At 50.1% G+C, this 26,296-nt stretch overlaps 1 protein-coding gene and 1 pseudogene across 1 annotated transcript; both read left to right on the forward strand.

Moving 5' to 3' along the window:
- Positions 1 to 511: 511 nt before the first annotated feature.
- TLE7 (TLE family member 7) lies at positions 512 to 3,914 on the forward strand. The gene is made up of 10 exons (XM_090261237.1): positions 512 to 673; positions 743 to 822; positions 941 to 963; positions 1,104 to 1,162; positions 1,692 to 1,904; positions 2,012 to 2,253; positions 2,451 to 2,592; positions 2,741 to 2,894; positions 3,423 to 3,496; positions 3,810 to 3,914. Exons 1-10 carry the CDS (start codon positions 512 to 514, stop codon positions 3,912 to 3,914), a joined length of 1,254 nt encoding a protein of 417 aa, XP_090117363.1.
- A 19,778-nt stretch (positions 3,915 to 23,692) lies between these two features.
- On the forward strand, positions 23,693 to 24,541 carry LOC149994178 (proteasome subunit alpha type-1 pseudogene; annotated as a pseudogene).
- The last annotated feature ends 1,755 nt before the right edge of the window (positions 24,542 to 26,296 follow it).

A 26,296-nucleotide genomic window follows, 5' to 3' on the forward strand; every position in this document is an offset into this window, starting at 1 on the left:
TCATCACTCTGCAACCTTGCCACATCCAAATGGAACCTCATGTTTGTGTGACTTCTTCAGGGTTCTTCCATACTGTCTCCGCCAGGGGGCGAGAGGCCCTGTGATGTTAGTGGGGTTCCCTGTTGCCTTCTGTCTTATTTACACTGGGGATGACCTTTGTTTGACAAATTGACCACCAGATTGAAGGGTCAGTTTGATTTTATAGGACCAGAAATGCAGTCCATGTGTCTAATAGGAAAAACAATGCCTGGTAACATCTCAAAATGTCTGTGTGAAACTTTTCATCATTGCTGCCAACTTTTTGTATAAAAATTTAGTCAACAGCCAATATTTTGAATCTTCTCACTGTGAGAGGTATTCTCTGACCCTTTTAAATAGGCCGCAAACAGCACATCTCTTTTCTCTCTTGCTACAAGGGATCAGGACGAATTGGGAGCCCAGCATCTGTTTGACGGACCCATTTCTCAAGCCCGACAACCAGGTGGCTCAGGCACTTCATCGATCTAAGAACATGAATAAAGAGAAGGAAGAGAACTCGTTCACTATCCTTAAAATTTATGATGAGCCAGAGGGGAGGAGATATAAGCCAGAAAGCTCTGGCATTTCCACTGAGCATGGGCATCAAACACGGTCCCAACTAGAAGGGGTATATGGTACACCCCAGTGGCCCTCAGTTTCCCCAGCACAACCCAGCCCAGTTTATCAGGAGATGAGCTCTCTGACTCCACAGCAGTGGACCCAGAGGGCCCTAAACAGGTCTGAGGCCCAGTCCAGCTGGTTGTCTGAGGGAGAGCCAAAAGAAGAAGCAGAGTTTGGCTCCAGGTAGGTCTTCCTTGCACAGGTTGGTGGGGGAGGGAACTGACCTGCAAGGGGGCATCCTAGCTCGGAGCTCTCCGTTTTATGCTCTGTCTCATCCCTCTCTTCTCTCCACTTGTCATAGCTGCCTCCCAGGATCCAGATTTGGTAAGTCCCACCGGGACAGTGTGGGCAGTGAGGGCGGTACTCAAAGTCCTCAGACGGGACCAGGAGCGAGGCCCCAGTGTCAGGAGAACAGGCTGCCAGACACCCTCTCTGAGCAGGTGGGCATTGATGTTTCCCTGCAGGCCAGGCTTGTTCTCCGTCTCCTCCCCGTGAAGAAGTCTGGTCATTCCTCAGGGCAATCGTAAGTGTCTTCTTTTTAAAAAAAACCAAAAAACTTGTGATCTTCCCCTTCTCTGCTCCCCTCCACCAAACAAGAAGCTAGTAGGAAGAAGGTGAGGGTGTGCCCTGTGTCCATACTCATCCTCTCTCCCATAGGTGGCAGGTGTCCTGTGGCCCCCTGCTGCTTTTGAGCTAGGCTGCCCCCCTTCTCTCACCACCAACACACAGGATCTTCCACTCACAGAGTCACCACCTCTAGAGCTGCATCCTAAGGAACTCTGAGCCACGCTCTGCACTCACTGCTGTTGCTCAGATGTCTCAAAAATGTGGCCTCCTTTATCAAGGAGGGAAACCTGGGCATGACCTGAGCTAGTGCAGAAGGTGTCAGTGGTGGGGTCCCCAGATGAGGACACCATACTGCATGGGGCGAGAGAGGAGCTGCTGAATGAATGGCAAGGAGTGGAATCCGAGGACAGGGGCAAGCAGGCCCCTGTGGATGAGGGTGGCCCAAGACTATGCTACATTCCTGGCCACCCCCCTTCTCCCCTCAGCCTCCCATTGCAGATGAAGTGGTTGTCAGGCCGAGGATCCCACATGTGCCCTGGAAGGTTGGCAGACTCCGCCATGGCAAGAGGGTCTGTGCCATTGCCATCAGCAGCTCAACTCACCACGTGTACACATGTGGCCATGGCTACATCAAGGTGTGGGATAAGAGTGCTCTGCATGCCTGGAACAAGGCCCCTCAGGCTCAGCTGAACTTTCAGGTGAGGGGGATTCTAGAGGGTTTGGGGGAACCCAGACAATGTTCTGTCAGGAGACTTGGGACCTGTGCTTGTAGGAGGTGATACGAGAATGTAAACCATTCCTACAGGACAATCAGAACTGTGTCCTCACCTGCAAGCTGTTCCCCGATGAGCAGAGCCTGATCACTGGGGGTATGTCCCGGACCCTGACTCTTTGGGATCTGGCACCCACACCTCGCATCAGGGCGCAGCTGGCCTCCACAGGCCCCGTATGCTACTCTCTGGCCCTCTCCTCCAATGCCCAGATCTGCTTGGCTTGTTTCAAAGGATTCGTTGAGATTTGGGATTTGCAGAACCAAATCTTGATCAGGTATGACCTGGGGGAGGGGCTGATGGTGAGGCGCTTGGGAAAGCATGTGTCCTTTCTGGACCTCACTTTCCCCTCTGTGTAGTAGGACTAGGTGAGTTAGTGTGGAAAATATATCTGGGGTCATTCAAGGGCCTTTCTGGGCCCCAAACTTCTGGGAGTCCAACAAATACACAAAACTCTGGGTTGTTTCCCACCAGGAAGCAAGAAATCCCTGAATATGGGTCCCGATGTGTGGACCTCACGGGCAATAAGTTCTGGACAGGAGGTGAAGACACCAGACTGTATTCCTGGGACCTGAGGAGTTGCCAGAAGCTGCAGCAACTCAGTCTACACCATGAGGTGCCTGATCAGCTACCTGTAGGCTGAGTGTGGTCCCCTGTGACTGAGAGCTGTGGGTGCCTGCAGGAATAGGCCAGAGTTTGGAGGTGGGCATTAGGGATGAGGTTTGGCAGCTTTGAGCACTAACTCCAGACCTTCTACTCGTCAGATCCTTAGCATTACCCACGACCCCAGTGAGGAGTGGGTGTTAGTGGGCCTGAGGACAAGCGATATCATAATCCTGCACTCGCACCGAAAGGAGAAGTTTAAGGCCTCCATGAATAAATATGTCCACCACCACAACCTGAAGTTTGCCCCCTGTGGTGAGTGTGAAACCAGGTGACACCTCGGGGTGTCCTGTCACATTTCAGGGTGTCTACTTACTTGTAGAGTCTGGGCCCAGCCTTATTTCAGACTGTTAATTCCTCCCCCTCCAGCCCCGACGCTGGCCAAGCAGAGATCCACGTGTCCACCTTCCCACTGCTCTCACTCTGCATCACCTCCCCCCGCTTCCTGCTGATAGCCTGGCTGTCCTTCTTGCCTTCTCTGCTCACCTCCTATCCTTTTCTGATTCTCTGAAATGTAGTTCCCTCCCCAGAATGACAGCTGGAAGACACAGACAGACAGAAAAGGCATGAAGCCCCAGCTGAGTGTCCTTTTGTTCCGTGATGCTCACCATGATCCTCTGTGTGGCTGGGCAGCGGGGTGGGGGGCTGGTGAGGGGATGGATTGGGTCGTGTCTCTTATATTTAGGGAAACTAAGGCAGAGAAACCTTTTCCCTAGTCCAGTAGGGAACAGAGCTGGGACTGGAATGCAGTATCTGGCCCCTCCATCGGTCTTTCCTTCACAGGGAGCTATTTTGTGGCCACACTGGGCGAGTCAATCCACTGCTTAGCTGCACCTTCTCTACAGAGGTTGTTTCAGGTACCAGAAAGAGGGATGTGAAAACCCAGGCACTTGGAGCTGTAGCCCCAGATCGCAGTTGGTCAGGTCCCAGAGGTAGTGCAGGAAAGTACCTCTGAGATGGTGTCCAGGGCCATTTAGTTGATGGGGGGAATGAGGACTTAAGGTCCTATAAACCCAGGGGCTCCACCTTGAGCCCTGATATCTGGACCTGTCTCCAAACCGAGTCTCAGATCTATGCTGAGCCTCGAAAGAGCCCTAAATGAAGCCTTCACCTCTTGCCCAAGCCTGACTCCTGCATGTAGTCCCTTTTGTGGCCTCTCTTTTCCTCTAGGAAGAGGAGCCTACAGAAATCGTGTGCTGTGATGTGTCCTCCGACAACCAGTATCTAGTCACGGGCTCCAAGAACTGTGCCATGGTTTACCAGCTCTTGTATTGAAGTTGTACACGTGGTCCTGCTAATGAAGAACCAAAGAAGGCCGGAGTGCTGAGAGGGTGAGCTTGGGTGCTGGAGAACTTCTGATGCCACGTACACCTCTACCTTATCCTCAATGGCAGCTCATCTGTGTTCCCCTGCCCCACCCCCTAAATACACCCCTAGCCTATACTCCTAGTTTTTTATTGTACAGCTTAGGGATTTTTCATTGTATTATTTTTCCACCACTGATTGCTGGCTTTTGGTGGGGAAACTTGCCTTTATAATTAATAAAATAGAAGAGCTAAAACCAGAATGGCCTGGATATGTGGTAAGTTCTTTACAATAACAAACTCATTGTGGTGGATTGCTTATGCTCCCATTCAGCAAATCCCAGGGTGGGGTAAGAATTTTAGACCAGATTTAGTTTTGTTTGTTACTTTTGGGGGTCAGAGGAGCGAGGAAATTCTTGGAATTTAAGAAGGCTCAAGAGGAAATGTATGTATATGTACAAAATTTCAGATTGTATCAGAGTTGCTAGACCAATAATGCTCTTGATCCAGAGTAAGACTCCATGAGCTGGTCTATCTGTACCCTGAGGAAAGGCTTTCCTTTTAGCTTCCTGCTTCATGATGCCTCACCTTTTTTGAGTCTTTGGAAGTCCTGATCCTAATTCTGGCATTTGATATCAGTCAAAAGCTACTTACCTCTGTTTTAGGGTGGCTTCCTCACATTTGAGGATGTGATGATGTAATATTTTGTCTGGCCTCCTCCAAGATGAAAAAGCCCCAGCTCCCCAAACCAGGCCAGATAGGCCTGCTTTCTAACCCTCTTCTGTCCTGTCTCTTCTTTGCTTGGTGTTGGCATAGCTGAGGCATAGCTGCCCACTAAAATTTGTAGCTTCGAGTTGTCACTTGGAGGAGGCTGCAAAGCTGGGACCAAATGTGCCATCCTTTGCAATGAGATGTTGTCAGGTACCTAGTTCTGGCTGATGGGTCGTGAGCAAAGAATGTGTCTCATTTCTGGGCCAAGGCTAAAGGACTAGGAATGTCCCCTCCAGGTTTCCTGTCCTTTTCCACAAGCTCAGGTCAAATGATATGGAAGCTCCAAAGACTGCAGAACAGTAAGGTGGAAACATCCTGTGTCCACAAGCGTGGAGAAAAGCTGCCCACTTCAGACTATTACATGGAAGAGAAATAAATTTATATTGGAGCTGTTATAAATTTCAGAGTGTCTTTGTTATTATAGCCCTGGAAACAGAAAACTTAAAGAGCCAGGTAATAAATATTTTAGGCTTTGCCATATGGTCTTTGCCCCAATTACCCAACTTCACTGCTGTAGCATGAAAGCAGCCATAGACAACACATAAATGAATGTGTAGGACTGTGTTCCAATAAAATTTTATTTATAAAAACAGGCAGTGGCCAGATTGGTCTGCTGGCAGTAGTTCGCCTACTGTGCTGTAGCCAGTATGCCTCTAAATAATGTAAGTAACTAGCATCTATGGAAAAATATGATACAAAGGGTAAAAGCCAACAGTAGACCTATCCTACTTGGGTATAGGAACAAATAGACACCAAAATTTATAATATCCATTCATGGATGAATAGGTAAACAAATTGTGGTTTTATGGATATGCAGTCAGGTTCCACGTAACAACTGTTCCATTCAATGTGGGGAGGCATGTACAACAGTGGTCCTGTAAGATTGTAGTGGAGCTGAAAAATTCCTGTCACCTAGTGACGTAGCCATTGTGATGTCAGAGCCCAAAGCCTTACATGTGTGGTGATCGTGATGTAAACAAACATACATATAAAAGTACAGCACATACAATTATGTATAGTATATAATACTTGAATAACAAATGGTTATGTTACTGGCTTACATATTTACTATACTATACTTTTTACCATTATTTTAGAGTGTACTCTTTCTATTGATATTATATGACTGGATTTTAAAAATTCTCAAGTATATGTTTAAAATATAAGGATAAAAAGTATGAAATTAAAAGGTATTTCATTACACACTAAATTAAGGCCAGCTGATATATTAATTTTAGGTCACATATGCTCTAAAAGAGCAATATCTGAGATAAAAGTGAACACTTCCTAAATGCTGGATTCACCAGGAAGATACAAAAATTCTATTATGTTCTATGCATTTATTAATGTAGTCTCAACATTTATAAAGAAAAATTGACAAAAGTAGAAAAATCTTTCTCTTACAGTAATTAATAGTTTAAACAGACAAAAAATTATAGTAGAGTTGAATAACAATTAGAAAAGTTAGAACAATTCATACAACCACTACAGAATACATTATTTTTCACAGACACAAAACATTTACAAAACTTGACCATATCCTGAGTCATAAGTTTCAGATCATTTAATTTACAGAATATATTTTATGACCACAATGCAATTAAGATAGAAATTATTAGTAAAATGAAAACTAGAAATGTTCATACTTTTGAAATTAAGAACTAATAGAGACTAAATCACAAAGTAATTGAGAGCTACTGTAAACTGAATAATCAAAAATTGAAGGATTCAAGGAACACTTGAGATCTTGCTCCCCAGCATATGTCGTCGGTTTGGCTCCATATAAAATCCTACTAAAAAAAAAAAAAAAAAAAGATTCAGCCAAAGCTATGCTTAAGGCTTGGTCATTCCCGGGGCAGCACAGTCTCGCCCCACCTCGCTCTCCTGGACCACACAAGGGGACCAGCAAGTGACTGCCCAAGCCTTCCTGCCTCTTGGAAGCGGGGTCTAGAATGGAGGGAGGACACAGTCTCTGCAGACAGCTGAAGAAGAACCTGGGGTACCGCCTTGCTCCCAGCAAGTTGGGGAAAAAGGAGGTCAGAAGTGGTCCAGGAGGAGACTGATTTTCACAGATGTCGCAAAGGGGATTGAACCACTCCTCCGCGATATATCCATTTCCCGGTGGCTGTGACTTTCATTTGCCAGTCGTGTGTGTGGCGCGGGGAGGGGGCGAGCAGAGTTTCGTCAGTTTTCCGGGAGCGTCCGGCCGGCTAGCCATAGGCCGTCGCTGAGGCTCGAACTCAGGGCCTTCAGGTTGTGAGACTGGCGCGCTGCCCACTGCGCCAAGTGCGCCGCTGAGGTGGGGCGTCTTACTTGCCCCTAAAGACAAAACGCCTTCAGCCCCGTTCTCGGGCCGAGTTACCGCCGGAGTATCGGTCTCTCCCGGAGAGACCCGGCGGCTTCCCGGCTTCCCGCGGATCCCTAAGCCGCCCGACCCTGCGGACACGTGGGGCTATTTGAGGGCCACGTGGGGAAGGGAGCGGACCGCTCTTCCGGGAGAGGGGCGGTCTCCGCACATCCCCGTGCGGCCGGGACCCGAGCCGCCGCGGGACCCCAGGAGAAGGTGGGCACCGAGCCGTCGCGTGCCCCGGGGCTCCCGAGGTTGGGAAGCGGGAACTGAAGAAGCGGGGCTGGCCAACGCGAGGGCCCGGCAGGGACACCGGCCTCGAGGGGTGAGCCCGCTTGGACACTCCGTGGATGCGTCGCGCTTCGGCTGGTGCCGGCGGCGGAGACAAGGACGGGCACTGGGCGCGGCCGTCGGAGCTGCGGTCGTCGGTCCCTACGGCGACCCGACCATCGCTTGCGCGGGCGCGGGCGCGGGCGGGAGGCGAGCTCAGGCCGGCGTGGCTGATAGACAGCAGGTGTCGGTCGGGGTGGACGAAGGCCGACGGGGGCCACACCGCTGCGGGGCGTCTGGGGGCGCCCCTGAGCAAGGCTGAGCAGGGCCCCGCGAAGCCCGGGGGCATGGGAGGCGGGGGATGAAAGGAGAGAGGGGCGGGGGGAGTTCGGGGTGTGAAACCTCCAGGCCCTGTGCTGGATTTCAGGCAGGGGTGAGGTAGGGGAAGGGAGAGAAGAATCTAGAGGACTTGTGGATGTGAATTCAGTAGGAAAATAGAGGGAAGAAACTATGGTTACCTTGGATTTGTCAGATATTTTGTTTATTAAACCCCGTGTATTTGTTTTTTCTCTTTTCTTTCAAATAGTTTTGCTTCCTCATTGCAAATAGGGGCGTCTCTTCTGGAAGGGCGGGAGAGTAGCACCTTTCCCGCTGCGCAGGGTTTCCATGTCGTCGCCAGCAAAGGCAGGAGGAGGAAAGGGGCCTGGGTGGAGGGCAGAGCGTGTAAGCACCTCAGGGAAGGGTCTGCTGCCGCTGCCCCGAGGGATGGCCCCGGAGGAATGTCGCCCGCCCCATTTACCCAAGGTTCCGAGGGGCTAAGAGGACTGCCTTGGACGTGCTGGTTTATTCTTTCTCTTAGCTCTTGTGGAGTTCTTACTTTCACCAGAGCAAGGATATATTTTCATACTGGTAGGACGAGCCCCCTTGCCCCCACTTGCCCCTTTCTGGGTTTTGGTGCTCCACCAGAAACAGGTTTCAGGTCATCTCTGGCGCAGCAGCTCACACGGACTCCCCCCTCCCCCGCTCCCCGGTTTCCTGGGGGCTTAACGACTGTAGTGCATCCTGTGGTTTGAGGTTCTCAGTCCCATCTCCTCCTCTGATTGACTGGGCGCTCTGTGGTCCAGGGACAGGATCGAACCACCCTGGGAACACCACATACACAAGGATGGGTCAGGGGGGGTGTTCTGGACGACTCCCCCAGGCCACCCTCTGCTTCCGTCTCCTGTCCAGACTTAGTACCGGGGGGAGAGTGTGCAGCGAGCAAAGAGCACTGCTGGGAGCATCTGCAGCTCGGCGTTGGCTCTCTCTCAGCTACTCCTGAGATTTGGCCTAGTGCCTTCCCCTCTTGTTCACTCTGGGGTGCTCCGAATTCTGCCCCCCGGAACTGGAGGCAGACACTGACGGTGTGCGGGACAGGCAGTGTCCCCAGTGGAGGGGTTCTTAGGTGCAACCAGAGCTCCCCCCACCTTGAGAAGTTGAAGAGGGACAGACTCAGTTTGTCTGAGGAATCTCCCTGAATACATTTTTCAAGGTGTCCTTGCACCTAATCTTGAGTGGCTCCTCTCAGCCTTTGGAGAAATATTCCCCAGGGCCGGCAACCGTAAGGCTGACCCTCAGCCTACCATCCAGAGAAACCGACCATGTGTGCACAGTTCTGCAGATCTATCCGCTGCCTTCCTGCCTCCCAGCCTTCGCTCCTGCCTTCTTCCCACCTCCTCCCTCACCCTGATCTGACTGATGGCAGCCATCCACCGAGTCCCTCCTTCCTGGGCTCCTCTTGCACAGTGGCCCAGAACTGGCAGAGAGTGCTTCTCTCTTCATCACTGCTTTGCTCCCTTACTCTTCCCTTAAGATGACTTCTCTTTCTTTGGGGCAGAGGTTGGTTTGCAGTTTTTGGGATCCTCTGCAACAGGTACACAAGAACTAGTTTAGCTTATTGATTTCTGAAATGTGCACATTGTAGACAGGCCTGCATAGAACTTGCTGATCTAGGGGTCAGTGTTGGGGTTGGGTGTGTGAGTTGGGTGAGTGGTGAGAACTGCAGGGGACATGGCCAAGGTCAGAGAGGGGAGGACCTGTGAGGAGAGGCAGGTGCGACCCGTGGAGAGGCTATTGTAGGGGTCAGACATCAGAGATGCCCCAGAACTGTGGTGGGCAGGGAGTGAGGAGCTGAGGGACAGAGCAGGCACCAAGGAATGTTTGGGGTGGGGGGGCTCCCTTTTCTTCTTCCCCAGGAATTGTTTTACCATCTTCTTTCTCTCTTAACACTTAGCTCAGACATGATGTCCTGACTTTATCTATAGGATTCTCGGGATTCTGCAGCAGCGGGCATGAGTAAGAAAGGAGAACACCCCCCCCCACCCCGCGAGGGGCAAGGTCTTGAAATCTACCATCATGAAGTGTGAGGCTACGCATTGTAATAAAGAATAAGGAAGTTTTCTATGAACTTATATGGGGTGAATTTCACTGTTAAGTGAAAAACTCAAAGGGCAGACAATCTATAGTACACAAACAAGAAAGGATTATAAAATTATACATGTCTCTGCTCACTTGTGCGAAAAGAAATATTGGAGGGATAAACTGGAAACCATGAAATTAGTCACCAAGGTGGGGAAATGGGTGAACAGGAATGGGGTAGAAGGGAGAAGGTGGGTGATGCCTCTCTTTATGCACCTTTTTATATTGTTCTGACATTTGGAAACATAACCTTGTTTCATCTACCCCTAAAATAAATAATTGAAATTGACCAGGATGTGGGGGTAATCTGAAATGGAATATAAAAGTAACCCATGAACCTCACTATCTGTCAGATAAATAATATAACCACACTGAAGGAGGTGAAGAAGAAAATACCTCAGCTGTGTAACTGGTGAAGACAATATTTCTATCAGATAATGTAAGGCTGGAAACCACCCCCCAAAAAGTCTGCACATAGGTGTTGTACTTTAGTTAGTAAGTTTGTTTTTCACAGGGGAATGGTTTAGCATTTCTGAAAGCCTTTAATGTACTGTGTTGTAGGACTAAGTAGGTTGAGTAAGTACATTGTGGAAGAGGCAGGTTTCTTGAGGGTGGAGGAAGGAGTTATGAGTGAGGAAAGGGGGATGGCGAGAATGAATCCTTGGTGTTGTGCTGGAATCAAAGGTGTCAGAGTGAACTCCTGGTTGTTGCAGTACCAGGAAGTTAGAAGGACTCACAAATGTTGAAGGCTGGCAGGAGGACTCAGGAGTGAACTTGAAAGTGCTCCCAGTGGCCAAATCTGGGATCCTTTTGGCAAAATAAATAAATATTGATAGTAATTGATTATAACTCATAGAGTAAAATATCTGTGAGTCCATTCTGATAGAAATAATTGGCTGTGTATACATATGTTTATATTATGTATATAGTATATCTACGTACATCTATATATTGACAGGCGGGGGAATCACCACTTGGCAAACAGCACAGTAATAATAATGACAGCTAAGAATCATCAAGAGAAAATTGTAATTCTTCAGTGGGGAAGCCTGCCAGGTATCACCTTTTCCAAGTCAACACAGTTAAAACCCGCCACGGTGATACATGTTGATACAGTGTACTGAGGACAGAACATCATTTGTGTTATTCTTGCCCCCAGTGCATCATCAGGATTTATTTATAAGGAAATAGTAGATGAAACCACACTGAGGGACAGTCTACAAAATTACTGGCCAGTACTCTTCCAAAATATCAACAGCTGAGGAGCAGTTGGTCTGTTGGAATGTGGGGAAGTGAACAATCTAAGAGGCAGTTGGGTGGCAGTTCTGGACAGAGAGGACCGTTGGGGGATTGATGGTCAAGGGCAGAGTTTCAGAGCTTAGAAGATCAGATGACCAGTTGTGCTGGGAGCCAAATGGGGTTGCTGGGAGGGGACACTGGTCTGAGAGCTGGGTAAGTCCTGTGTTCACTGTGCTCAGGTCTGTGAGAAGCCCCCCTGAGGAGAGATTCCTGCTCGCCAGGATCCCACTGTCAGGGGCAGGGGCCCAGCTCGGCCATGCTGAACTAGACTTCTGGGTAGAATGAACTTAGTGCTGTAATGGAGATAAAAGCAATGAGCTACCCGGGGCTCAGGCTAGAGGAACGGGTGGGAGCTTGGGGCTGGCTGGGTTTCCAGGGAAGACATTCCTGTAGCTGTATCCCACTGGCCTTTGGAAATGTGGGTCTGTCAGTCAAAGGGTAAGATGAAGGTTCAAAACGAAGAATAGAGGTTGGCACCACACAGTCAGAGGAGGGGTTATGGAGGAGAAAGTGTGGCTCGGATTTCTTGGAGGAGGTCCTGGGCTGTCTCAGCTCGGAGGCCTTACGACAGCGTGGCTAGGAGAGGGGTGCTTGATCCAATAACCAAACTTAAACTCCTGTGCTGTGCACCTGGGAGCTCTGTCCTTGAGTTTCCTCACCTTTAAACTGGGATATGAACAAAACCTATTTTAAAGCATTATTGTAGGATTAAGTGAGCTCGTATAAACTGCTTTCATATGTACTCAACAAATGTTCCCATTAATTACACGTAAGAAGAGATTGCAGGAACAACTGATGGGGCTGCAGAGGATACTGAGGCATGCAAGTCACAGAGACCCCGGGGAGAGCAGGTTTTAAGTGGAATGGAGTCGTCATGGTATGGAGCACCAGCTAGATGCCAGGTATGCATTGTGTGTTATCACAGCCAGTTCTCACTGTGACCTTAGGAGGGAGTTCCTGTTGTCATCCCCACTGTGATATAGCTCAAGGTCACAAGACCATGATTTACAATTCCTGTTCTCATCAGGACCTTGAGTACTAAATGGCCCTTGGGTTAAAGGCTGGCCTCCCATTGAAGACGGTCATCTGCAGAATGCCTTCTCACGGCCAAGGCTCTGCCAAATACCTGTGACTTTGAGGTGCATGAACCTGAGCCACGTTCTCAAGTGAGCTCCCAGTGTGAGGGTTCCCGTAGTCCTAGTCTCCATTGCGCTATGTTCAGTACACCCCAGAAGGGCTTTCTAAGGCCAATCCTCTTCCTCTGGCTTAAGCACCTTCCATGGCTTCCTGTGACCTTCATCCTGGGGACTGAATCAGCTCTACCCCGCAGTCCTCTGCTTTCAGGACCCTTTCTGTGCTCTGAGCTGCCATCCTAACCCAGCTTTATTGCTCACTGATGTAGGAAATTTACCTGGTACCCTGGTCACTGATCCCTTTTCTGCTCTGTTAATACCCTTTGCTCATCCTGGTCTTTTGGCCTGAAATACTGCCCCTCCCCATACCAGCCACTGAAATCTAACCCTCTCCCTTAGCAAGCTCACCCTTTCCAGGTTATAGATCTGCACTGATCTTTCTCCCTTCTCTGTTTTTCTAGACTTAGAGACCATCCCACAGCCTGACTCAAGGTGAGAGGTTGTACTTGGCTCATATCATGTGTATGTCCCAAGTTATATACAAGGATGGAAGCACCTTGAGCCAGGTATGCCATCTTAGCCATTTCTGGGATTGCCACAGTCCGTGTGCTGAGAGCTATTGGGAAGTTCCCAACCCCCCCACATTTCTGCCGCCATTTATTGCCATCTGGTGCTCAGGCCCAGCACTGGGCTGGAGAAGCAGGGTGCTGTGGACTGGGATCAGGGTCGTGAGGTTTGCGCCATCCCAACAAATGCGTGGCTCATGACCATGGGCATATGGATTCTTCCGTCTGGGCTTCAGTCTTTGCAGCTATAAGCTTTAGATATGGCACTGGACTAGAAACCCCCCAAGGGCCCTTCTGGTTACTAGGACCAGCATTCCTCAAACTCTAATCTCGTGAATTCTCTGGAGATCTTGTTAGAAATGCAGATTCTGAGTCAGTAGGTTTGGATGTGCCCTGAGATTTTGCATTTCTTACAAGCTTCAGGTGCTGCTGGTTTGGGAACCACGCTTTGAGTGACAGAGATCTAGCCCAATGGTTCTCTGCCCTTGCTGAAAGGAGAATGGTCTGCGAGGTTGCTCCTCCTCCTCTACCTCTTTTCCCATCTTAAAAATTAAAAAGTGAGATGCTAGAGTTGCACCCCGGACCAATTAAGTTAATTTATGGAGTTGGGAACCTGGTATCAGTATTGTTTAAAGCTCCTCTGGTGAATCCAATGTGCAGCCAAGGTTGGGAACCACTGCTCTACCCGGTGTGCAGAGAATTGAGACAAAAATAGCTGTTTTCAGTTAGAGCTTTTATCTTCTGCTGCCCCCTGGTGGCCATTCTGTTCCTGCACATTCAAACTCAAGCTGATCAGAAAAAGAAAGAAATGATGCTGCTCGTGCTGCCCAGGGTGGATGGGTTTCCCTGCGCCCCCAGGACCCACTCTGCCAGGAATGGACTCCTCGCTGCCCTTATGCTGAAAATATTTCCTTGATGGCCTCAGTCCCAGAGTCCTGGGAACAGCATGAGTGAGGTGAAAAATTCCAGGTTGGCCTGGGGACAGGAAGGATCCGGGAAAGCAGGGAGGCCTGGAGGAGCAGCCAAGCCAGCTGGGCCAGGGGCAGGTGCCTGGATCCCAGCACTAGTGCCAGCTGGAGCTGATGTGTGCTTGGGGCATGATCCAGGACCTTGCTCAACATGTCTGTGTTTCAGTTTCTAATGACGTCTTCCACAAAAGCCCATAGTGTGAACCTAGGAATGCAAAAGGTCCTTGGTTGACTTGGAGGGTGTAGTGTGGCCATCAGAAGGCCTTGGAGGCTGAGAAGAGGGAGCTTTTTAAAGGTGACTTAGTGGTTCAGGGGCAGATTCAGGGCAAAGGCCTGCGTTGTGCTCTCTCCTAGCTCAGCAGGAGCCCTGTGTTTATCCTCATTCACCTGGGCAGGGTGGCTTCTGACCCGAAGAACAGAGGAGAGCCCTGCAGGCAGCGTCCCCAGCACAGAGGCTCCTGGGGCTGAACCCAGTGGCTCACACAGGAGCCTGGTGCCAGGCCTGCACCCCCTCCCTGGCTGGCATGCTGTTGTTGATCACAGCCGGTGCAGGGACACCTCTGTCCCGGGAATCTTGATGAACACACTTCTTGTGATGTCCCTTTCCTGCTTCCGACCTTGAGTGGCTCCCAACTGCCTACTGGGAAAGATTCCCCCTTGCACTGTTCCACAGACTCATCTTGAGCCTTCCTTCTCCAAACCTTTGCCCTTAACTCCCCTTCTCCATCTTACACATGCGAACCGGTGCCATTGCCCATGGGGTCCATAGCCCTCTGCCCCACCTCCTCCTGCTATAACAGCCTGAGTGAACTTGATCTGTCCTCTGAACCTCTCTCGGCATGACTCCTTTGCACCTTTGTTTTCTCCTTGCTTGGGATGATTTCTTTCTTAGGGGCAACAGATCATTTAGACTTTGCTGAATCCCCTGCATAAGAGATATTTCCCACCTACCAAATTCTCAAGTGCCCAGATTGTGGACAGGCTTATGCAGGATTCAGGAAACCAGGTGTTCGTTAGCAGGGTCAGCGTATGAGGGCTGGGAGAATCACAGGAACCATGCCAGACCTGGACCTGGCCAGACAGGAAAGCTGCAACCTGGAGGGGTGGGTGGATTCTCAGGTAAACAGCCACTGTGACCACGGTGAGTAGGAGGGAAGGAGTGAGGGAAGGAGGGGAGGCATCTGGGACAAGGGACAAGTGAGGAGGGGCATTGGCTGTGTCATTCCTGCCCCCCCCCCCCGAAATACCTTTCCTTTCTCTTCACATCTGTGTGGCTCTATTTTCTCTTCAGAGATCACCACATCGGCTGTTAGAGTCCCGCTGGCCCATTTCCTTGGTACTTGGTTCCCCACCCAGCCTGCTGCACTCACCTGTGTGAAATCTTTGCCTCACTAGGCTTCCTTGGTTGTTGCCTCACTCAAGAAATTCCTTCTGGGTTGGAGCAGTGTCTTGTCATTTCTAGTCCCGAAGTACCAGACCCAGTGGCTGGCCTACAGGAAGCCATCAGTAGGTGATGCTGAGTGGACACATTCAGAGATGCAGCAAGAGAGAAAAAGTGTCTTGTACATGGTGGTCATGATTTTCCCATCCACAGGGGTCCTGCGGGTTCTCCACGGGTGGTCTAGAGCGAAAGGAGAAACTCCCCAGGATGGGTAAACCCTGAACTCAGCCCTCAGCTTTCCTGGACAGGGACCGCAAGAAATCTGAGAGACAGAACTAAGGTTTGAGTTGTAAGCAATTAGACAGCAGGGGGCAGTCTGGCCCCACCTAGATTCCTACCTCTAGTGCCTGAATCCTCTGTCATTGACCGGAGATACTGACCCCAGTGGCAGGATGCCCACAAGTGGAAATGCAGCAACTCACAGCCTAGGAGCTGGCAGTTTCTCTCTGGGCCGGGTTGAGGGTGTCGCAGGAGACCAGTCTTCACAACTGCTCTCTGTCGGGTGAGAGGTTAGAAGGTTCTGATGATGCCACCAGCTGGCAAATGTACTGTGGCCAAGAGTGCAGGTCTGGTCCCTACCTCACCATTGACTGTGACTGTATGATCCTGAGACATTCACGTACCCTCTCTGGGCCCGCTCCCCCGTTTCTCCTCCACCAAATAGTGGGTTCATATCTTTCAGCCTGTTCTAGCACACAGAGCAGGCCCCCAGTCATTTAGGGCTGTGGTGCTGCTGTACTGACCGTCCATGCTTTATACTTCATGCATTGCCTATAGTGGACCGGGGCCACAGAAACAAACCTTCTCCCACTGTGGGGACGGATCCTAAGCTGGGCACTTCCCAGCTCTTTCCCCAAAGCCACTCATGCACAGCTGGTGGAATAAGTCATCCAGTCAAGGAACGGAGCTGGGTCCCTTTAAGAGGTGAGCTCAGGTAGGGTCCAGAAGTGGGCAGTACAATGCCTGGTCTGTAAGTTGTCAAAACATACCAGACAGTGTGACATGCTGATTCTGGCTCGAGGAACGTCCCATTTCAGTGAGAAACATCCAGAGATGGGATGTTCTGTTGACTCAGATAGTGCTTGTCCCAGAGAGAGCTGGGTGGCAGGAATAGCAGGGTGGTGGGGTAGGGAGCTTAGCTTTACATTTGAAAAAACTGGGCTGGTGCATGGATAACATCGGTTAAATCTGTTGTTTTTTGAAACAAAACATTTGGATTTGTATATGTGCATCTGCAAATTAAGAAAAACATGCTTCTGAAAGACAATTGCTTGAAGGCAGTTTTTTGATTGTCACAGGCCTCCAGGGATGCAAAGGTGCCGTTCCAGGTGGCTTTCAGCAGGAACCCTGTGATCAGTCTAAAAGGCGACCACCAGGAAATGAGGACAGAGGAGAAGCTCTGGGCCATGGGTGTCGGAGCCTGGGCATCAGGCCCCACCTGGTCCACAAGCAGCCTCATGCAATGAACCAAAAGCGGAGAGAGACTGAGAGAACCAAGGAGAGTTTTAATGGAGGAAAAAACATGGAAACCTCCGGGACTTGCCAATACTCTTTAATTTCCAGATATTGGTTGGCTGCTGGTCTCAGAGGAGCGCAGAGAGAGGCCCTCTGAGCCTTCTGAGTGGGCAGGTTGGGAGCACAGGTGAGGGGTCTTGGGGCTGACATGCTTACTCCATGAGTCAGCTCCTGGTGACAGGTGAGTGTGGTTGGAGAAGGAAAGGAGCTGACTGAGACTGTGAGGCTGGCTGCCCGCAGCTGGGAGCCAGGAGCCCAGCAGAGAGGGAGGCTCAGGGCAGGGTACTCCTCCCGGAAAAGGGAGTGGCCTCTGCTCCATGCCAGGTGTCCACATCCACACCTCTGCCCTGGTGAGGGCAGGGTAATAGGGCTGGCCAGGCCCCTTTGCTGACTTCATCTCCCAGAGAGGGGAGGGCACTGGAGGGGGAGAGGGGTCCCTGATAGAAAGCCATAGGGGAATCGGAGCGTCCGGGCCATACCTGCAGCTCTGCCACTTTGGAAAAGTTACCTTCACCCCAGTCTCCTGTGTTACATGGTGAGCCTCACAGTCCCAACCCAACTGGAGGGCTGTGAGGTTTAAATGAGGTAAAATGTGCCAAAGTTTCTTTTGAGAGGGTTTTTTTTTTTTTTTTTTTTTATGTACAAGGATAAAAAAAAAATGGAAAACTCTCTAAAAAGAATACTTGACCTCAATATCCTTGGGTACCTGGTATGGGGGGGCGGGGCGAGGCTCAGGAATGGGCATCAGGAATTGTTGACTCGCCCCATGCCCCAAACTGCAAAGCTTTGTGTCTGCATATTTGTGTACAAGTACTTTTTCCCCAGTGGAAGAGTCCAACAGACCACTTAGATGATCAGAGGGGTCATGAGTTGAGTGGATGCTTAGGGCGTTTCAAATGCTGTCATCTTTTTTTTTTTTTTTTTAATATTTATTCAAATGCTTTATTCTTGACCAGAGTTTCTCAGCTTTAGCACTATTGACATTTGGGGACAGGTAATTCTTTGTCTTGGGGTGCCTGACTGTGTATTGTAGGCTGGCTAGCAGCATCCCTGGCTCTCCCCATGTGATGCCAGAACATCCCCTCCAAGTCGTGACAGTCAAAGATGTTTCCAGACATTGCCAAATGTCCTTGGGGAGCAGAGAGGGGGACAGAAGTGCCTCTGGTTGAGAGTCACTGCTTTGCTATGTCCCCTGTGAAGTGAGCCCTCACTAAGTGGCTGTTGTTTTCTGAGCACTGGTGATCTCCACTGGGCACTGTCTGGAGGGTCCAGGGAAATCATGGCAAAGGGTTTATCTAAGCCAATGGAGAGTCGATGCCAAACCCCAGCCGTTTCATTCACATGACTGGTTCCTCAATCTGCTGGGCAGCTGGGCCAACTGGTGCTCAGTTTTCAATGTATTTCTTTTTACTCAAACTTAAAGGATTTTTCAAGCATTCAATGCAATATTAATTACTCGGTCCTTTACTACTCATTAAAACCTGAGCTATAATTAAAACTACACAGTTTATTCTGTGGGGAGCAAGGCCTTGAGGTAATCTTCTTTCGTGGTGAATACATTTTTCTTTTAAACCACAAACCTCATACCCAGTAGTTCTTTACTTAGGGGAAGGCCCTGCAGGCAGCTGATGTGAAAGAAGAACCAGAAGCATTGGAGATCCCCACTACTTAGGCTGGGGCATCCTAAATATGATGAGGGTCTTTGACTCTATTTAAAAAGACAAAAAAAAAAAAAAAACAAAAAACAATCAATTGTCCTGCACAAATGAATCAGGCTTAGGTTTATTTAGCTATCCTCTTGCTTCAAGTTTTCTAGATCTGCCTAACATCTCACCAGAATTCCAAAACGACTCCAGGATGTGTCATTGCTCATGAGTGATGAAGTTTCATCCGGACTTTGGAAGCTTTTTTCTGCAAGCTCATGGAGCTTGCTTCTGGGCAGCCCTTCTGTCACAGGGTCACTGGCACGATAGTCCCTCACTGTTGGGCCTCTGATGCCTGGTTCCAGGCGGCAAGCTTTGCAAATGCTGTGGATACAGCAAGGAGTGCCTCTGGGTGTGGATTGCCTTAGACCAAGGGAACCTGGTCCGGTTTTTGCCTTGAGTTGGTCCTGTGCTCTGTGGTACTTGGGGATCTTGCCAATGACCCCGGGAATAAGAACCGATGTGAAGCCTGGTGTGCTGGGAGGTGCATGTCAGTAGTGTTGAGTGTGGCCATCGGAGTCCCCCTTGCAGTCATGTGGACCTGTACTGCCACCTGCACATCTGGCTCTGTGAGCTTGGTGACAGCACCTCGTGACACCATTGCTATGCTGCAACGTTTAGAATTGGGGAAGGCATGCACACCATGGCAACGTTGTTGGTTATTTTAAAGCATTGGAGGTGGTTCTCTGCAGAGTCAATGTGGCTACTGTCACAGGAGTCTGAACAATGGCACTAGGGTGTTGAGGGCTGCACGATATAGCCCCGGAGCTGGGGTGTGTGTCAGGTTTGGGGTTAATTGCAAATGGCACCTCCAAGAATACATTTCTTCAAGGAAGGCGAATGGCACCAAGGATTGCGGTGCAAGCTGTCATAACAGTGTGGCGTCCTTTCATTTGCTATATAGACAGCGGAGCCAGTGCTGGAGAATGGCCAGTCTCCTCAGGTGGGGCCAGTCTGGTGAGTCTCACTTGGAATAGCCAGTAAGGATTGCTGAGGAAGGTGATGGCAGGGCTGGCTCTGGGTTGGCCATCCTTGTAGGAAATCAGCTGGCTCCTCCTCGATGATGTGACGCGGTGGCTCTTTTGCACTTACCTGCTAAAGTGAAGGGTTTCAGCAAAGCACAGCAGGGGCCTCAGATGAGCCTGGGAGACGGTCTAGGACCTTTGTCTGAGGCATAAGGAACTCCCCCGGTGAGGGTCGAGCAGGGCCTTACAGGTTGGCTCGTTGTTGGTGGTGGGAAGAAACAGTGTTGGCAGTGTCTTTATAGTGGTCAGTTTCCTTAAAACTCCAAGCCTCAGATCATTGTCTGCATACACCCTCTTGGGAAAAGGGAAATTCTTTCTTGGGGAGAGCACAGATTGTATTTTCTTAGTAGATCTATGGGGAACCATTAGGTGGATGGACACGAGGCTTACCCAGGTGGGGCGGCATTCTCCCCTGTGGACTGGGCACCTTCACCTTGGTGTGAACATGGAAATTATGAAAATGACACGTGGTCTGTGGTGCCCAGCTCTTTAGAAGAGAAGGGTTTCTTGCATCTATTAGGGGGACCCCAGTTGTACCAGTTGGGATGCCTGGGCACTGCATTGGAGGTCTGAGATGGCTCTCAGGAGCTGGTGTTGGGGCTTCTTGTCCAGGCCAGGCTCCTGCAGCAAGAAGAGGGTGACTCCACATGTTGCCTTCTTGCTGACGCTGGGAGCAAGATCACACCTTGTTTTGGGGGGTGGGCCAGAGGAACTCTCTGGTAGCTGAGGGTGTCTTCTAGGAAGCTTCTTGTGACTGTGTACTTCTTGGAGCTGTTTTGAAGGACACGGCTTGTTGAAAGATGCTCTCCTCCTCGGTGTGTTGGTCCTGAAACACGTCTTAAGCTGGCAGTTCCCACCTCTTCTGGCAAGAGCTCTTTTAACATTCTGTGCCGTGAATAAGAGTATGTGGCTTTCCTGTTTAGAACACAAATGTACATTTTGTATGGCCTTTCTTGTTTTTCTAATTTTTTTCTTCAGGTCTTGGATTTTCTACTTGCTCATTTTCACTTCCTCAAGCAGCTTCTGCTCTTTCTCCTTCCCCATGGGCTACTTTCTACCGGTGCTTCAACATGGCTTGTTGCTGGTGGTCTTCGTGGAGGCCTGCGTGGTTTCACTGCTTCGTGTCCAAGAGTGTGCAGACTGAATGCAGGGAGTGCTACCTTCCTCGTTACCTTGCTTTCCTTGTCCTTCCAGCACGTGCCCACGGTGGGGGGTGTGGGGGGGACACACACGGTCTCACCTGGGGTTGGAAGGCTGTACCTTTTTCAGTTCACTCTTTTCTTTTCTGACTTCACCAGGGTTGCAGGGCCATGCCTTGCTGCTGATGGCCTTCTGAAGGCGCGTGTGATGGTCGTCCTGAGTGAGTTCCCAGTAGAGCACAGGCTGCACACCTTCTTTGCTGCCCCTGCTATGGCACAGTGATGCCTCCTGTCTCCGTGCAGAAGAGGAGGAGGCTGCCTCTTTTGAACTGTTGTGGATAGTATGTGGTCCTGGGCTCGTCAGGGCCTGACACGCCAGACTTTGTACTTTTCTTTCCCTGGTGTTCCACTGCTTTCTGATTCATCACTCATCAGATGCTGAGTGAGGTGGAGTGAGCCATGCTCCATGGCACCAGGAAGTTGGGGATTTACCCACCAACTCATCTCCTTAGGTAGTTTCTGCTGTATCAAACTTTCTCCAGAACTTGTGGCCTCCCTGCCTTTTGGGGACCGTTTCTTTTGCCGTTTATATTTTTACTGTGGCTCTTCAGCTGCTTACTAATGAACTCAGCTGTGTCAGCTGCCTAGGCCTTGATGAAACAGCCTGTCTTCTGAGGTGAGGAGCGTCTCCTGACTTCCGTGATTTTCAGGAAACCACTGGCCAAGAAAAGTGACACTGGGAAGCCTTCCTTCTTCAGGACTTAGGGCTTCTTGGGGGTGAGACAGGAAATCCCCCCTCTGGACTGAGAGCCTGGGGAACACGCTGCCCATCCTCACCTGCCTTGAAACTGGGGCCTGCTGCTCCAGCTCTGTGACTTAGAACACAGCTTTGTGGTCGGGAAGGACTCTTCAAAACTTCACTTTCGTTTTTAAGATGAATATTAAGGCCTTGTTTTTCCTTAACTTTTAAATTCCAGATGCGGTTTCTGTTCTATAACAAATTTTCTCATTCTCTCTTAAAAGGAAGTGGTGAGATTCTGGTCCTGTTGGGAGCAGTTAGGGAGGAAGGCCCATCTCCTGCTCACAACAAGCCGAGGGATCGTAAGCTGGGGGGCACAGACCTTCACTAGTTCTGTTCTTCACTGTGCCGGGCAGTCACAAGTGCATTTCTCCATGGTCCAGAGGGGGCCTGGCTCCAGGGGATGTGCAGCCTGTGCAGTCCCACACCCTGTGCTGGGATTAATGCCTTGAAATGTTTAATCATTTTTCTGAAGAAGGAGGCCCCACGTTTTCCTCTAGCACTGGGCCCTACACATTTACCTGGTTGGTCCTGAAGAGGGGCAGTTACAGACTAGATGGTATCCTGGAAATATCACTGAGGGCAGTGAGAGTTGTGAAAAAAGGCTGGGGTTCAGGAGAAAGAGCGTGAAGGGTGGGTACAGAGGGTAAGGGAAAGGGGTCGTCTTAAAAGCAACACAATGAATAGGATGAGAGATGAGGCGTTTCGTGTGGGACTCAGCCAGGCAAGACTATTCCTGTTGGTATGTGATGATCTGCCCTGTGGAATGCTGTGCTGCCTCATCAGGCTGGGCGCCCCGTGCGTGGCGGGGTGGGGGTCGGGGTCTGCTTTGGTTCTTCACTACAGAACCCCCAGTGCAAGTGGAGCATAGCTCACAGCCTGGAATTCATGCTCCAAACAGTAGTTGTCAAACAATGACAAACTTCATAGCCAAGCACAGTGATGGTGGGATGTGTTTTCTTTGACAAGCTGCAAGTTCCCGGTCAGGGCACTGGTTGATGATAGCATGGATCGTGGATGCTTCTGTTGCTGGTTTAACATGCCCTCTGGTGCACATCTGTGGGATTTGAGCCCACGGCCCTGACCCCATGGATTGCTCTCTGTGCCTTTTGCAGAACTTTACTTTCTCAGCTTCTGGCCCTCCAGTCTGGATTCTTTGTGTCTATACTGGGTTCCTTCCTCCCCTGATCCCCCCACTACCACAGGTACCGTGGTGCTACAACTCTGAACCTTAAATATATCCACTTACAATGATGACAGACAGCATGGGTGGTCCACCAACCACTTCCGTCGCTCTCTGTCTATTTCTCCATTAGGTATGATTCTTCCCACCTGGCCAGCACTCCCATCCTTATCCCTGCAACTGAACAAATCCCTTGGTTGATGTAGGTGGTCTGTATGTAGTCAATATGGATGCACTGCCTCTGGTATCTACCCAATCCCCTTCTACCTTCCTGGGAGCTGCTCCTTCTGAGGCCAACTCCCCCATGCTCTGCACTTGTTCTTGGATTTGCTGGAGAAAATGCTCCAGGATGGACTATGACGCTGGGAGCCTGGGAGAGGGTCTGTACGGTGTCCGCTCTCTCCGGGGCAGCTGGGGATGTGTGGGACCCTCCAGTGCCGAGGGTGAATGTAAGGGCACTCCTCAGTTCACAGCAGATCATTATCCCCAAGTTCTATAAATCTTTCATATGAAAGACCTGCATCCTGAATTTTCAGTAAGCTAACTGAATCCTGTTCTCTTTTTAGATGTCTTCTTTGCAGTCTAGTTCACTTAACTGCTGTTATCGTTCACTGGAAGTAGACCACCAATTAGTGAGGCAGCCTTCTCAGACGCTGGGGCAATCACAGGTTCTTCTGTTGTCTATTTGTCATTTTCATTTTTCTCTACTTCTTTCATTTGCCAGCCACAACCGCTACTAGCAGAATATTCCTTCTCCATGATAGGAGATTGCCAGTCCCCGGTTTGTCCCCTCTTTGTTGAATTAATTGCTGTCATCAGCAGCAGCATTTATATGTTTTCTGTTATTTCTGTTTTGCTAGTCCTGTGCTGCTGCTTTTCTTTTTTTATCAGTGCAGAGATGGACTGGATCTTCTGACCGACAAGGTGCTGTGATGAAGGGGGTGCGAGGTGTTACGCCATTTCTTACTCTGATCATTTTCACAACATGTTTTTAACATGTGACCTCCCCCCTCTACATTCTTAAAACTTACTGAGATAACCCAAAGAGCTTTTGTTTATGTGGGTTAAAACTATCGATATTTACCGCCTTAGAAATAGAAACGGCGATGGTTAAAAAATACTTACTGGTTTCGTGATCTGCCGCTTTGCAGGAGGCGACTTCTATGTCTCCGGGAACCATGTTTCGCAACCAGTATGACAATGATGTCACTGTTTGGAGTCCTCAGGGCAGGATTCATCAAATTGAATATGCAATGGAAGCTGTCAAACAAGGTTCAGCCACAGTTGGTCTAAAATCAAAAACCCATGCAGTGTTGGTTGCTTTGAAGAGAGCACAGTCAGAGCTTGCAGCTCATCAGAAAAAAATTCTTCATGTTGACAACCATATTGGTATCTCAATTGCGGGACTTACTGCTGATGCTAGACTGTTATGTAATTTCATGCGCCAGGAGTGTTTGGATTCCAGATTTGTATTTGACAGACCTCTTCCTGTGTCTCGTCTCATAGCTCTAATTGGAAGCAAGACCCAGATACCAACGCAAAGATATGGCCGGAGACCATATGGCGTTGGGCTGCTTATTGCTGGTTATGATGATATGGGTCCTCATATTTTCCAAACCTGTCTATCTGCTAACTATTTTGACTGCAGAGCTATGTCCATTGGAGCCCGTTCTCAATCAGCTCGTACTTACTTGGAGAGACATATGTCTGAGTTTATAGAGTGCAATTTGAATGAATTGGTTAAGCATGGTCTGCGTGCTTTAAGAGAGACACTTCCTGCAGAACAGGACCTAACTACAAAGAATGTTTCCATTGGAATTGTTGGTAAAGACTTGGAGTTTACGATTTATGATGATGATGATGTGTCTCCATTCCTGGAAGGTCTTGAAGAAAGGCCACAAAGAAAGGCACAGCCTGCTCAACCTGCTGATGAACCTGCAGAAAAGGCTGATGAACCAATGGAGCATTAAGTGATAATCTCCCGGTCTCGGAATCGGCAGCTGTCCGTCTCGAGAGACGATGGCGTAGCTTCCCGAGAGTCTATCTGCACCGCCGAGAATGGCTGTGCAGTCGGACTCGGGAGTGACAATCCCTGCCGCACTTGTTACAGGTGAAGGCAGATGGCTGTTGTTGCTGCTGTTGACGCTGCTTCCGCCTCGATCTTTTCTGGACCGCCTCCTCGTTGCGCGCAGCCTCCGCGCATGACGTACCTTGTCTGACCACGAGCCTCCAGGCTAGGCGGTCCTCTGCTTAAACTTCCCATGTGTTGAGATTGATGGAGCATTGTGCCATGTCCTTTTTGCAGATGTCTTTGAACCGCAGTTTTGGGCGCCCTGTCATCCTCTGGCCTTCTGCTAGCTCGCCGTAGAGGAGGTCTTTGGGAATACGGCCTGCATCCATTCTTTTGACATGGCCGAGCCACCTAAGGCGTCTCTCACTAAGAACTGCATGCAAACTGCTCATGTTGGCTCGCTTCAGCACCTCGGTGTTGGGGACCTTATCCTGCCAGGCGACATGCAGGACGCGTCGCAGGCACCTCATGTGGAAGCTGTTGAGTTTCCTTTCGTGCCTTGCGTAGGTGGTCCACGTCTCGCTGCCATAGAGGAGAGTGCTGAGTACGCAGGCTTGGTAGATGCGCAGTCTGGTTTTCTCAGTGAGGCTGGAATTGTTCCATACTCGCCGGTTCAGTTTGGCCATAACTGTGGCTGCCCTGGCGATTCTCCGGTTGACCTCCAAGTCAACTGACAGAGAGCTCGAGATGGTGGACCCGAGGTAAGTGAAGTCGTTGACAACCTCCAGGATGTATCCGTTGATGGTGATGCATGGGGGAGTCCCCGTGCCTTGAGCCATAACGTTCGTCTTCGTCAGGCTGATGGCTAGTCCGAACTCCTTGCATGCGTGGGAAAGGCAAGTGACTAGCTGCTGGAGTCCCTCTTCGGAGTGTGATGTCAAGGCTGCGTCGTCGGCGAAGAGCATCTCACGGATGAGCACCTCTTTGACTTTGGTCTTGGCTCGTAGACGGGCCAGGTTGTAGAGCTTGCCATCGGATCTGGTGTGAATGAAGACACCCTCGCTGCAGTCCTTAAAGGCGTATTGGAGGAGCATGGAGAAGAAGATTCCGAACAGCGTAGGCGCGAGGACGCAGCCCTGCTTTACTCCGCTGGTGACTGGGAAGGCCTCAGAGGTTGCGCCATTGTAGGACACCATGCTGTGCATGTTGTCGTGAAAGGACATGACCACAGCAAGCAGATGTGGTGGACAGCCAATCTTCCGTAGCAAGCTGAAGAGTCCGCTTTGACTGACCAGATCAAACGCCTTCGTGAGGTCGATAAAGGCGAGGTAGAGTGGTTTATGCTGCTCGTGACACTTCTCCTGCAGCTGGCGTAGGGAGAAGATCATGTCCACTGTTGATCGGCCAGCTCTGAAGCCACACTGGGACTCTGGGTAGACGTGGGAAGCAAGGGTCTGCAGGCGGGCAAGAGCGACCCGGGCGAATACTTTGCCAACGACGCTGAGGAGAGAGATGCCCCGGTAGTTGTTGCAGTCGCTGCGGTCTCCTTTGTTCTTGTACATGGTGATAATGTTGGCGTCTCTCATATCCTGGGGGATGTAACTCTCCTTCCAGCAGAGACAGAGTAGATGGTGGAGCGGCTGTAGCAGGACTGGTTTCCCGCTCTTTAGGATTTCTGGAGGGATTCCGTCGCTTCCTGGTGCTTTCCCGCAAGCGAGGCGGTCGA

This window comes from Furipterus horrens, unplaced genomic scaffold (assembly GCF_987537825.1).
Source record: "Furipterus horrens unplaced genomic scaffold, mFurHor1.1.pri manual_scaffold_13, whole genome shotgun sequence".
Classification (NCBI taxonomy): Eukaryota; Metazoa; Chordata; class Mammalia; order Chiroptera; family Furipteridae; genus Furipterus; species Furipterus horrens.